Source organism: Anser anser (assembly GCF_964211835.1).
Source record: "Anser anser genome assembly, chromosome: 2".
In the NCBI taxonomy this organism is placed as follows: domain Eukaryota; kingdom Metazoa; phylum Chordata; class Aves; order Anseriformes; family Anatidae; genus Anser; species Anser anser.
The window spans coordinates 131,709,986-131,724,808 of NC_139721.1; the positions used below are offsets into that span (position 1 = coordinate 131,709,986).

The 14,823-nt window shown below is 35.1% G+C and overlaps 1 protein-coding gene across 10 annotated transcripts in view; it reads left to right on the plus strand.

The window, feature by feature from the left end:
* The window catches only part of CRPPA (CDP-L-ribitol pyrophosphorylase A), a gene marked incomplete at its 5' end in the record, with an annotated part of 126,773 nt that overhangs the window by 42,894 nt on the left and 69,056 nt on the right, over positions 1–14,823 (plus strand). For all 10 annotated transcript variants that reach the window (XM_083822865.1, XM_083822870.1, XM_083822868.1 and 7 more), the window contains 2 exons: positions 1,171–1,275; positions 6,383–6,428. In XM_083822865.1, the coding sequence (XP_083678991.1) occupies positions 1,171–1,275; positions 6,383–6,428 (151 nt within the window). The remainder of the gene's footprint in view (positions 1–1,170; positions 1,276–6,382; positions 6,429–14,823) is intronic.

The window sequence follows — 14,823 nt, forward strand, 5'->3', positions numbered from 1 at the left end:
GGGTAAATTCAGGATTTGTTTAACTCAATGAGGACTGTTAAGGCAGTTGCTTCTGGTTCAACATATCCCTCAGGGACTTTTTTTTTTTTTTTTAGTTTAGGAATTTCCTAAGCCAAGGTAGTAGATTTATATGAGGCCAACAAAGTATACTGTAAACGTAACAAGATAGGATTGTCTTATTTCTATATGATGGTCAGCCTCTATTAGATGCTGGATACTGTCTGGGCTAGCTAGCCTGTGGCTAACTTAACAAATACATCCATTCTTGTGGAAGACCATCTTAAATGGTCCTTCATCTTAAATTGGTCTTTGTTATATGTACTTCATCTTTCTCGATGGACTGATAATTTAGCAATATGAAAGTAGATTAGAACTTGATTTATCTTAATCAGTCCAAAGTGTCTTGAAGTAGTCATCTCAGATAAGCCCACGGGTCCTGCTTTTGGTACTGTTTTGGCTTAAGTGAGATTCTGTTCCCCACTGAGTTTTCTGGTAATAAAATTCATATAACCACTAACTATAGGAAGCCGAACTGCTTGGGGTATGTGTGTTTTTTAAGAGAGCAATGAGTTCTCTAGGTGGCTAAAGAGTGGACAAATGTGTGTTTTGGAAAGCTAACGGAACAGTTGTTTTGTGTGAAAATAACTGTAGAAAAATACAGAAGAGAACATGTAAGGAATATGGAGGTTCTTGGTTACTACAGTGCTTTTTTGATCTTAGACAAAAACAGAACACACTTCGCATTTGAAGAAAATCCCATCCTTATTTAGCTTTTGTACTTGTTCTTATACCTCAAAGTACCTTGTTCTTATACCTCACTACAAGGTTGATGATTTCTTTTGGTGAGGCCTCAACTCCATCAAGTTTTTATACATGTAACTTATTGATTTAGCCAATTATATAAAGATGTAGCAAGATATTTGCAGCACCTGATTAAATTCTTTTGTGGTTATAAAGTGTTTATGTAATTCTGTAGCGATTGGCTGAATATCTAGAATTAGGCATAAGCTTGGAAAGGTTTTACTTCTAATCCATCCTAAACATATAGCACATGTTACTGTGGACTGGACTATTGAAATGAAAGGTCTAATTACCAAAAGAAAACATTTTATTACTTAAAAGTATGATTTTGTTAAGACTAATAAAAATGTTCTTTTTTAATTTCAACAGTGTACAGACCATGACCTGGATTACGGAACTGAATGTTTGCATCTGGCTCTGAAATACTGTAAAACAAATGCGAAACTTGTTGAAGGAACAGCTGACCTCTGGAAGGTAAATACAGTAATAATTTCTATTTTGTTATACATCTGTTTATGTTACAAAAATCAACATTTCAGCAAAATTTCATATAACTGTAAAAGTTCAAATGTGTTTTAAAGTGTAATAGTTAGGCTTATCTCTTCCAAATTTCAGAATTATAGAAATATGCAAATGTCATGTAACAATTAAGAGGCCAACTTTCTTTGTCTAAATACTCAAAGAAATAAAACTTGTACTTTCAGGAGCTTGAGAAAGTGAAGGTTCTTCCCATACCACCCACTGATCATCATTCTTCATGCAGATCGGTAGTAGCCCTTATGTCTTGAAGTAGGAAAATCATTGAAAAAGATCAGAGCGTGGGTTAAGGTTCTCAACCTTTGCAGCATTCATATTGCTAGACAAGGTAATAAGAAAGATAACAGGGTCTATGATAATAGTAGCTACTTTTTGGAAAGCTATTTTCAAGTAGAAATAGGGAGCTTAGTCTGAAATTTAATTTAAATTGAGAGAGTAACTGATTTGGTAATGGCTGTGGAATTAATATTCACTTAAATCCATCATTGTGGTTGGAGACCATGTCACAAGTGTAAATTGCTAAAAGCATGGATTAAGTTTCTGATAACTGTTCTGCATGTTTACTTGGGTTTGAGAAAGCAAAATGCAAAACAAAGGACATTTGTCCTAAACTCTAATACTGTATTCTGGCTTCTGGAAAGAAAAACAGCCAGCTTTACAAAACATTTTACAAAAATGAACTCTATTGCTTTACTTAGTCCTCTGACCTTGAGTTGGATTATGTTACTGCCTCTACCATTACCTATTAGATGAATTTGGTTGGGTTGTTTTACCTCTTTAACCTCCCATTGTCTCTTTAGTCATAAAATAATCACCATAAAATAATCACCACTAAGTTACACTTCAATGAAAAAAGTAAGCATTAGTAGGTATTAATATTATTAAAATTTCTGATACTTGTCAATAAAATATTATTATTCATGTTAATTGTCATATCTCCTATTTTTGTATAACATAGGCTTCCAGTGTTTGCTAAAATTCAACAAATATTGCATATTTTATAGTTAAGGTTGTGCTAATGATAACTTTGAAATTCCTAAGTTCATTTTCTTTTTGGATTATTATGAGCTGTTTTGAGCTCATTGTTATAGACTTGAGCAGATGTTACATGAGATAATAGTCTGAGAATCTGTAAAACTGTGTATGTATATCTATAAAACTAAGAATATTCTTTTATGAAATTAGCTTTCTCCTGCTTCCTCTAAATCCTTTGCTTTTTTTCATCTACTTTTTCTGTGAAGGCATCACATTTTCTCTGATGACAAATACCATTCTAGCAACACTTTTAGTACAGTTCATTACACTCAGTAAGACTGGAAATTTTAGATCTCATCAAACAAGCTTTTAAATTTTTTGTTAACATCATTGTCTGATAATCGATAGGTTCCTAACAACTGACAAAACAGGTATGTATTCAGGTGGCAAATGACATGTCCCTGCTGTTTTAAAATATCTCACTTCATTGTTTTGGATTGTGGAACATTATTCTTTCCCAGTAGCTGTTGTGTCATGCGATTTTTAAGTATTCCCTTTTTTTTGTATTCATAAGTTGAAGGATCTGGAAGCAACTCAAATCACTCCATCTGTCTCTGACAGTGAATTTCCTCCAATGGGACATGATTTCTAATAATATGACAATAAATCTTACACAGAAAAGTAATTTCCTGAATCTGCAGTGCAAATTTCCTGTGCAATTTAGCAGCAAAATTTAGTTACGCATTGGTTGCACAGTACTTCTTTCAGTATCTTTTTGGAGAGATAATATTTCTGAAACAGATTATTGTCTGCTTTCCTGTTTGGTCTTCTAAGGGACATATTTTGTTATGCATATTTGTATTAAATTTTTGGAGGGTTTTTGTATTACTTTTTGAAGGGTTGCATTGTTTTTGTTGCAGAACATTGTGCTTACCTGAAAGATGACAAAATACACCTATAATGTTCAGTTTGTTTTTTATGTTTATATAGTTCTTTGCTATCTGTAAATACTACTGGTGCCCATCAGGTAGTCCTTTATCTTAGAATGACAAAATAATTCAGATTGAAAGGAACAACTGGATGCCCTCTGGTCCAACATGGTACTAAAAGTGGGGCCAGGTTAGTTAGATTAGGCTGTGCATGGCTTTGTCCAGCTGGGTTTCTAGTTCATTCAAAAATGGAAATTCCATATAGTCTCTAGGAAAACAATTCCAATGCTTATCCAAACTTATAAGATACGCTTTTTAAATATAAGATCTGATCAGCATCTCCCTTGCTGCCTCTTGCATTGGGAAAGGATGAGAGGCCGGCAGCAAATGCCTGAAAGAAAAGTCTAGTTTACTCTTCTCTATAACAAGTAATATGACCTGTTCCCACCCTTAGTCTTCTATTATTCGGGCTGAACAAGCCAAGTTCTCTCACACCATCTTAACAGTCCTCTGCTGGACTTAACTCTAGTTTGCCAATTTGCCAGTGCTTTATACTGGAGAGCCCCAAACTGGAAGCAGTACTCAGGTGTGTTCTCAAAAGTGACAAGTACAGGGGAATAACCACTTCTATAGACTTGCTGTCTCCTTTCTTATAGCCCAGTTGGTTGGACTCTTCACCAAGGCTCCACACAGTTATCAGGCAGAGAAGTTTGTTATCTGGTGACATCCTGGAGAATATTTTGCCTAATGCAGCCAAGAATACCATTAGCCTTCTTAGCAGCAGGGGCACATTGCTGACTCTTGCAGACTAGAGTCTACTAATAGTGCATAGAAAATTAGTATTTCCAAGTCATTTATTGTTCGAAGTAAAGAACACAAGAGATAGTTTGTTTACTTTCTGGTAACAAATTACAAAATTAAAATAATTTTTGGTAGTGACCACAACCAAGCAGGAACAGTTTAATGTATTCAGTGTTATAAATATTTATAAGTTCTATTATAAATGTAGTTACATGATTGTAACTATGCATAACATATTTAGGATCAGGATGGAAAAAAAAAAAGAAAAAAGAATGACACCATCAGCACAAAATTTTCAGTTTGTCTGCACTTGACACCTTTGAAACAAAATGCCCTTAAATATTCTGGGGCAATATTGACTTAAAGTTTGAAATCATGTAATAGAATGTAATTGTTGGAGCCACGTGTGTGTAAAATGCAGATGAAAATATAATTGTAACAACACTTTAAAAAGATCCATATACATATAAAGTTTTATGCTGATGGTGTGAAAATCATCACCATTTCTAGAAAGATTATTTTCTAATCCTACAAAAATATCCCATACAAGGCAGATCTGTGTGATACCTTAGTATAACAGAAGGAAATACATCACTAAACTAAAATGCAGCACATTTTGTATGTGTGATCATACCTTCACTATATTTGTTTGGTAAAGAATTATGTATTGCATTTAAAATACTGTTTTGTAAGCCCAAAACACTTATCCAACTAAGTCAGTTTGAGGAAGACTTTTAAACATTAAGAGAGAACAGTTTTGGGGAATTTTTAAAGAACATCTTCCTAGCTAGTCAAAAGTTGCAGCCTGACAATTGAGAATGAAGGTCACACTGCAAAATAAAACAACAAAATCCCCAAATCAACAAAACAAACAAAACTTGGCCAACAATTTTGATTTTTTTCTAATATAGAATGTATTGACGGATTCCCTATAACATAATACCTTTACAAGATAGATACAGTATAGTTTGTTTATAATACAGAAAAGCAGAGAGATGTTTACTAATTTAGACTATTCTGCCTTTGGGGAATAAGCAGCTGATGGTTTCATATTCTTCAATAGTAAGGTATTTGTGTTTATATAACATGTGACACAGCAATTTTCTGGATTAATGTTCAATAATGTTCAAAAAGTCTTGGAACACTGGATGCTCAAGAGGACCAAATGAAAATTAATGTTATCACAAATAATGTAAAATCTGAGTAATTAGAGATTTGAATGAATTAGACTGTGAGTTTGATACTGGTCAACAAAATAAGGGGTACACTGCAGAACTTGATTATTAAAGAGTTAATGGACTAATGTAATTAATGTCAACCAACTTTACTTATTTTGTGAAATTTATTCCAAACCTGTCTTACAAGATTATAGTCTTGGCTCATAAAGATGGTAGTGCTAATGTAATGCTCAGTTGGCAGAAGTTCGACTTGTTGCTACATGGCATCTTAATTAAAAATAGGATGACTGTAATTGTTCTAGTCATTAAATAGATTTAAAATTGGATAACTGATACATTTCAAAAGATAATTCTTACCATTTGCATTTCCACATTAGCTGCTATAGTCTCTGTTTAACATAGGTCTGATACACTTTTACTGATAAAGCTTGGAGAGGACACAAAGTTTTAAGGAGATATAAGTAAAAAGATAATTGATAAAAAGTAAACTAAGGATTGCTTGGTAAACTAATATACGAAAAAGGTATGTTTACCATTGCAGCCAAATATAAAGAAGTATGATTAAAAGCAAAAAACACATAGGCCTTATCTGGAGAATTGTTCTAGTCAGGCAGTGCCTTTGGAAAGTGCGGTAGGGATAACAGAGTATAGCAAGTTTGCACTGCGAGCAAAATACCTTGTGTCAGCCATGGATATGGAAACAAGACTCTTGTTAACCATAATAGTCTTACACTACTGAGAAATAACTAGGCTTCTCCCTGGCTGTTTTTTATGATCACAAGTCCTTTCAAAATGAATCTGTTTCATGATAAAATTGTAGAATAGAAATACAGTTTTTTAAGGGATTGTGGAAAAGGATACATGAAAATAGGTGCCATATCATAATGTCATGATTCTTTAGAGGTTAAAACATAGGTGTAGGTTTTGAGTGAATTCTAAGCAGATCTAATTATTTTAAAAAATGTTTCTCTCAAGTCTCCAATAATTTCTGCAACTACTATTCTTATGACTTGCTAGTGATATTTTACCATAATTAAGAAATTGACAATATCATTTCTTTATGGTATTTCAAATTTAAAGTATTGCCTTCAGGGCATTGTTTTATTGGTTTTACATTCCTTCCTGCTGTGTTAAATCTAATGAGGCTTGTCTGTCCTTTAGGTGACCTACAAGCGGGATCTGTATGCAGCTGAATCGATTATTAAGGGTATGTGTTTGTCCTTGTGGCTGTCAGTTTGCATATTCCTGGGTTTAATTTAGAATTTCGTATGCTGTTGTTTTAAATGTCCTTAAGAAAAGTTTTATGATGAATAAAATGTGCTTAGGCAAGTTGTTTTAGCTAGTTCTCTGGGATACTTATTTTATATTATGCATTATTTACCTTGATTCTTTACTTTACTACTCTTAGAATAGAGAACCATATGAAAAGCTGTGTACATAGCAGAGTCAAATAAAGATTAATTTTGAATGGCTTATAAGCAATAAACAAATATGTTTGGTTTTGAGTTCCATTTCAATTCTGAATATGTTCCATCTTTCTAATCTAAGTAGTAGACTGAAAACATACATTAACTCTTTAGGGCTCTTCACTCTCTTCCATACAATGACTTATTATATAAATTGATATAACAATGATATGATATTGAAAGAGGTAAATTAATGGAGTATAGTTTGTTGGACTGGATTTTAACCTTTTCCTGTGCTGATACAGTGGTTTAATAGTGCAAAGGCTACGTTTAATAGCAGTCTAAGGACTAGATTTAACACAATCTAGAAAGGAAGTCTTAAGCACTTCATAGTGAACACACTGATGGTTATTGTAGACTGATAGATGCTGATCCAGGTGACTCTGCTTGAGTCCTTGTTGAAAACTGAGGGATAAAAGCGCAGAAATTGATTAAGAGAGAGGGACTTCAGATTAAAAGTGTCTTTCTAGAGAACAGATTGTGGTTACTGTTGAAGAAAAGAGGGCAAAACCTGTTAGGTCATGGCGAGTCACTCCGGTGGCTCGTGTTGTTACAAGAGCCACTATAAGTTTAGCTTCTGGGTTGAGTAAATTAGTCCATTCTGAGTGCAACTCTGTCACTGTAGATGAGCTAGAAAGCTTAAACGTAGCTCAGATGTTGCTATGATGTTCTGCACGCTGCTTCTCTTGACCTCCAAGAATGCAACAAATTTGAAATTTCTGGTTATTATGGTAAACAAATGCTGCATATTCTAATAAATGCATTGCTAGAACTACTGTACTGATTTTTTCAGGAATGTGTCATGGAGACAGGATCCTGAAAACCTCAGTTCTGGTTTTGACAGGGACTTGGCTCATGTCTTCGTAGCTGCCAGCCTGGAATTTTGGAAAAACCTTACTTTGAGTAGGATTCTCAGAGGTTCCAGACTATTCTAGCTTTCAAGTTTAAGATTTCCAAGCATATTAAAGACAAGAAGGTGACTGGAGTTGTCAGCATGAATTTACAAAGGGAAAATTATGCCTAACTGATAGTCATTTCATCATAGAAGGCTATATTTGTTGATGAGAGGAGAGCAGTGACTGCTGTTTATCTTGTTTTCAGCAAGAATTTTGATACTCTCTCTAATGTCCTCATTGTCAAACTGGTGAAGTACAGACCAGAAAAGTAGACAACAACTTGGGGTTCCCAGAGAACAACAAATTGAACAGCAGCCAGCAATGCACCTTTGTAGCAAAGACAGTCTGACAGCCCCCTGGAGTGCATTGGGCAGGGTATTGCCAGCAGGACAAGGGAGGTGATTATTCCCCTCTCCTCAGCCTTGGTGAGACACGTTTGGAGTGTTGGGTCCAGTTTTGAGCTCCCCAGTGCAGGAAAGATATAGACATACTGGAACAAGGCCATGAAGGCGATGAAGGTAGTGGAGCATCTTTCATGCCATTTTCATCAGCTGTTCTTGAGTTACTGAAATTGCTTGAGCTAATATTTTCAAAACAGTATTTTTAAACATTTTGAGCTTACGGGAAGTTTTGAAAATGCAGATGTGGTCTGATTTAAACTGGAAAAACATTTTCCAAATATGCATTTTCTCCAATTTGTCCACTTATTTTGATATAGCTACAGACCTTATTAGACATTTACAAACTTTATGTGAACAGAATTCTTTCTGCCAATAAGAGGTTTTTGCAAATAAAATCTAGGTAAGTTCTTGAGTTGACCAAGTGATTTTCAAAGCATTTTTTAATGTTCTGAAATTAGTGTGCTCTTTGAAAATTAGTAGTAGTTTTCACTTAATTTTAAGTGATCTTTCCTTGGATAAAACAATTCAATTTGAATATAAATTTTAAAAGCTCGCATACTGTTACTGTGCTTATCATGTAAGTGAAATGACTCACAAGAGAACAACAGGTAATAGAACAAAACAGTGTGCAAAGCAAGGATTTTAGGGTAGAGTACGATACAAAATCAAGCAATGATTTTTATCTCTATGAATAGGGATCAGAAGTAATAATTTACCTTTAATGACAGTTTAATGGAACCAAGGGAGGCTCCCAATCTTTGAAGAGTGCAAAAGTAATTATATTTTTAAAATTATTTTTTTCCCAGTCTAAATATAGATCCCATTCCACTAGTCATTATGCTTGTCCATAACTAACTAATGATCTGACTTGTCCCAGTGAGCTAACTTCAGTTAAATCATAAGTTTTTGTAGAGTCAGTACCAAACTAGAATAGTAGTTAAACATGAAGGAAAAAAAATAATTTCCAAGACTCTATTTGCACCACTGGCATCCAGGTTATTTAATCTAGTAAGGTGCAAATTTCTCTACACCTGCATGATAGTTTTTGATGAGTTTCTAATTCAGATATTTTGTGCATGCTTTTGTAGTACAGACTTCTTTTAAATTCGAAATATTACCTGTATTTGTAAGTATTATCTATGGAGAAGAGAGTTGCAAAGAACAATTCTCTCTGATTGCAATGTTAATAAGGAAATGTAGAATCTGGTGCAGTTGCTTAGATGTGCTGTTTTGTTACAATGTTGGGAAATATTTGCTGTAGAGAGAATTATACTTCCGTGCTTCAAGCATGTTGAAGCCAGTCGTGTCAGCATAAAATGCTGTAAATACAATGAATCAGCTGAATGCATGTAATAAGTTGATCATGTCTTGGCAAAAGGTTCAATATTCAACTTGGAAAAAATCTCCAAATTTCACAGCAAATTCATAGTTTTATGTTAATCTCATTTTTCTTTTTCCTGCATATTTTCATATGTACTTAGCATGAATATCCTCAATATTCAATGGCAATTTATCAGTTATTACTGGATCAGGTAGATCCATCTTCATTTCTGCTTTCCTCAAACTTAACTGTAATACAAAAGGCAATTTATTGAGTGGTATCATTCATCATTATTTGAATATTTAAGAGCTATTTAGTTGAGAGGACCTTCAGGATGTCCTGAGGATGTATAAACTTGAAAAGAAAATCAAAATCTGCGCTGACATATTTTTTAAAAGTTCTTGTTCATCATCTTGCAGTTTATTTGATCCTTTACTAGATACATTCTTTTGTAGTGGGCAAGGAGAAAACCAGATGGGCACCTTATGTAAAGTGTTGCTTTATGTAGCTGGAGGGGAAGAGAGCACCCTGCTCCCTTCCTTCTGCTGTTCAGTTTGGTTGTGCCTCCATCTGTGCATAATCCCCTTTGCAATGCCCTTCACAGGGCAGCTCCTGTGAAGGTGGAACTGAATCATCATGCTTCTTCTAGAGAAACTAGAGACAAGTGTAATATGAAAAAATGGCTTCTGCGATCTCCCTTTGATGTCCTCTCATCCGCATGATGGTGGCTGCATGTAGTCTTTGCACTGCTTCGCAGAGTATTTTGAAGTGCCAGTATGTTTATAATCTTTTTAAACATTGTCCTTAAAGATGTTTTAATAATATTTTGTTTGTTTTTACTGTTAATTTTATGTAACATGTACACACTGTATTATTTCACACATAAAAATGTTGCTACTGCAACCTTCAGGTAAATTAATTTCCATGTATATAGGGACTTCATTAATCTCATCAGAGAAGATGTGTTTCAATTTTAAAATAAAGTCCCTACAAAACAGCTTTCTCTGAACTTGCCAGCCCAGAAATTAAGGGTGTAGTTTATTCAAGTGAAAGGCACATTTGCAAAGTTTAACTATTCTATTTCTGTTCTCTTCTACTTATCACTGGAACACAAATGCTGTAAGTGACCACTCATTCTCTTCATGTTGTTCATAGATACATATTTTACACGTGTGTTTCATTATGTTATCACAGTTGGTACAATCTTTTCCAGCTGTTGGTTGTGACAAAAGATTTACGTAGCTTAAAGTAGAAATGAAGACCTGCGTGGTGGTAAATCAGGCTAATCCCTTACTTGATCTTTACTTATATAGTGTTTTGTTACTGTGGAAGCATGCAATAAATCTGGTTAAGTAACCACAATAGTCTTTTATTATACCTGTATGGAAAAAGTAAGTTCCTTGAAGTTTAAATATGCTTTTTGCTGTGCTGCATGAGTTCAGGAAGGGGAAACCTTACATGTTCTTTACTCTTTATGCAAAAAAGCATAATAAGAGTCCTCCTTAGCTAATGAGGACACTCCACAACAGATTTATCTTACATAAAACCTCATTAAAGATAATTGAGTAGACAGTTAGCACCTGAGTCTGCAGTTTGACAGTTGTGCCTTATCTTTTCTGTTCCATCAAAAGGCTTCAAATACCAGATCTTCAGCTGATATGACTTATTTTTATAGGAGACAGTTGAGCCGTGTAGATTAAAATTAGGTATGTATTTTATTGACTATTCATGCAAAACTTTAAGCATATTTAAGGAGAGATTTTATATTTTGACATAGTGAGCAGCATCCTATTGTTCCTCCATGTTGCATCATTCAGTCATGTGTTAACAACAATCATGAGTTTAATGAAGAAGCCTTAGTTTTATGGAAGAAATGTTTTTAGCTATGTTTTACTATGTTGTACTGCACCTGTGGGAAACCCATCCTGTAGGAACGGCAGCCATCCTATAAGCCAAGGCGTGCTATTAGGCCTTTCCTACTAGCTGAATAGTTGATTTTATAACTGTGTCTGCTTTTCACAGGACTGCAGAACCCACTACTTCATACTACTGTATGAAGCGCTCTGACTTCTTGTTTCCCCTCTGCATTTTCTCCCACAACTTTCTGCTGTGTGGTAGCTACTCAGTGCTGTTCGAGCCTCAGTGTTAGAGACCTGCTAGTGTCATGGAAGCGTCACGGAGACTGGTGGAGAAGTGACCACAGCAAGAAAGTGGCAGTTACTGTGCAGTGTTTTTTCTGAGGGTTTCAATACGGTCCCTGGAGAGAGGGAGGAATTCCTGATTGCTGATTTTGATTGAACTAGAGATATAAGCTTGGCTAGTAGGAGTCCCCGATATACTAGTGGTCCAGCAAGAGACCCACGTGCTTGTGGTTTTCAGATACTGTTCCCCCTTAGAGATATCCTCAGGGCTGGGTTTTCTGGATATGTTCTTCCTCTTTTCCCTTTTCCCTTCTTTGGGATGATGAGGAAATGTTAGTAACTTCCAGGAAGAATATTTATGGCAGGAACATCCACCTTCCCATGTGGAGTTTATTATCTTTTGCCTTGCTAAAAGCCCTTTTGTTGACATTGGCCACTAGTGTGTCTGTAACCTTGCTGCGCAGAGGTGCCAGCAATCTTTGTACAGGTGCGCGGTGTGGCAGGCCTCAGCAATGCTGTACTGCTGGGACTTTCCTACCTGGATGGAGAAGAGGGTGCCAGTTCCTGACACTATATATGACTTTGGGTGTAGTCTGTGTTACCTGTAGGATGGTGGTCTACATGACGGGGATTCTTTGTGTCGTTTTTGAAGATGACACAGGACTGAGATGCAGCGTTGTACACTATAAAGTACAGTCCTGTATCACATACTTGGGTGAATTCAGACTCCAGGTTCAAGCCTTGCAGAATGCCTGAAGGCACAGTCCTGTATGATGCTGTGAGGCTGGGTTGCAAGGGATCAGCTCTCAGCGTGCCACCTGGCATGCTGTCAGGGTCCTCTGGAGGAGTCCCAAGAGCTAAATGTGTGGGCTAGCAGGGTGCTACGGACTAAGCACTGGCTCCCCATTACCAGGGAGTCTTCTTTATTTATTAATAAGTGATCCAGCTTACTGGATGCACATTGTATCACTGGATGAATTTAGGAATGGAGAGTGTTTGTGTATACACATTTAATTTTGTGGTTAGTGTTCTGAATTTCATAATCATCTACATTTGTGTATATTTGTGGGATGATACATTTCGTATCATCTACTAGTGACTGAAAGTTTGGTTTCCTTCACCTTCAGAGAATGCCAATTATCTTTTCTGTTAACCTGTTTTTTTTTATTTAGAAAATCCATTTAAGCTCTGTTAACAGTACTTGTTTAAATGAGAATTATTCAGCCAACTGTTCACTTTCTGGTTTTCAGTAGTGACTTGGTTGCGAATTATGAGCTTAGTTCAAATGATCTTTAAATGCTTAAGTTTTTATGCTAGAATATTAAGGTTACTTTAGTGCCTGTGGACAGTTTTGCTAAGAAACATGTTCCTCGTGCTTCCATGTGACATGTTATTTTGCTATCCTGTTTACTTTTGAGGTACTCTTGCATTTCTTCGTCCATATATAAAATTATAATTATGTAACTATGCAAACAAACAAAAATGATTATGGTAATAAATGCCTGGCAATTAGATGTCTGAAGAAAATACAATTAATCATTTGATTATAATTATGAGACTGTTTCTTTAGTCAGCTGTATTATAAATGTAATTCTACCTAAGCAACAAGACCCAAATGTTTCATAGAAGCACAGTTAGATTTTTAACTGCTGGCCTAAGGAGATGTAATAATAATGGACAAATTTCAGCTTTCTAAACTTGACTCAGGTAGAGATAAGAAAAACATACATGCATCCACACATTCTTGTACTTCATAAATTTATAGGTACGTACATCATTCATATTCAAGGCAATACAAAGAAAGACTTTACTAATGCAAATAGATTGTTATTTATCTTCTGAGACTTTTCTTAAAATGTCTTATTAATTTTCCTTATTTCCTCAAGTTTCTTTTACAACTGCATTATGAAAATCTAAAAGTCCTACCATTTGTTTTATAAACATTAAATTTAGCACTTTTCTTTAGTTAAGCAGGTATGAACTTGTAGAGAATGCAGACAAGGTGGCACACGCCTGTTTTTAATAGTCTTAAAGTAAGAAAACATCGTCTTACAATAAGGGTGACTCATCTAGAAATGTAGTTAAGATCAGGCTAATACAAAACATCCTAAAAAAATTTCCATTAGGACTACTGCCCTCAGGGTAAGTATCTTTGAACTCTAGTTCCAACATGTAAACTTTAAATGTTGCTTCTAATTTGGAGTTTGACTCTCTCCTCCTTGTTTTTCTTTTCTTAAGGGCCCTTCTTCTGCAATGACTTTTTCACAGATGTGTGCTTGCAGATTGGGTATTTCACCCTCATATTTGGTTGTATAAATATCTGCTCGTATGAATGTATGCACAATTAAGTTTTGCAATTACAAAGAAAAATATCAAAATATATGTGAACTTTTTTAAGCTGCTGGGAATTACTTAGTATATCTTGTGTTATATGAAGAACCCACATGATTTTTTTTTTTTTTAATCAAAGAACTGATCTTGCTAGAGTTAGGCTGCTGTTTCATGGGCACACTGTAGTGTCCATTAACTGGTGGCTGTTCTTCACTGTGAGACAAAAAATAAACTGGCAGGTGGGGAGGTACTTCTCGGAACAGTTACTGTTGGATGAAAACAACCCTCTTCCTTGTCTTCTACCACAAAATATTCCTCTTTTTTTGTATGTTAATAGTGGTAGAGGCAGTGCCAAGTTTGGCTTTTGTTTTTTTTTTTTGTGGCTACAAAGAAATGTGAAATGGGTAAACAAAAATCATTAGATATTTTTGGTTACCTGTGTTGTACGAATAACAGTTTCAACTCATGCTGTTAAGCATGAATGAACTAGATACTTGGCAATACTTATTTCATTTTTCTTATGATTACAGTAGTAGAAACAACTCCATTATGAGATACTGGAAATGCCAGGGGGAACCATACTGAATTTCCAGAGCAGTCAAGCCATTGCTGTGTAGAAAATGAAAATGGGGTTCTGATAAACTGATTTCTTATTTTGAGTTCACTGCAAAGTTTAAAACTATTTGATGAATAGGGTATGCTTCCAAAACAGTAGGAACTGTAATGACAGACCAAGAATGGGATGATATGTAAATATAGTGTATGTATACACATATATGTGCAATTAAAAGAAAAAAAATATGTCTGTAGGCCAAAACCTACCCATTTGCCATTCAGATGTATTTTTATTCTTATGGTATTAATTCTGTAGGATGCGATATTTATGATCTGTATTCAAACAGCGGTATTATAATTGCTTGTTGTTTGTGCCGTGCTTTTCAGGGTAAAACTTTAAGTAGTTTGTGAAAGCACACAATATATTTTCAAACTAAGGTAGTTCTGTTAACCTGTACACTTTTTAATTTTATAATTTTGGGTGAGATCCT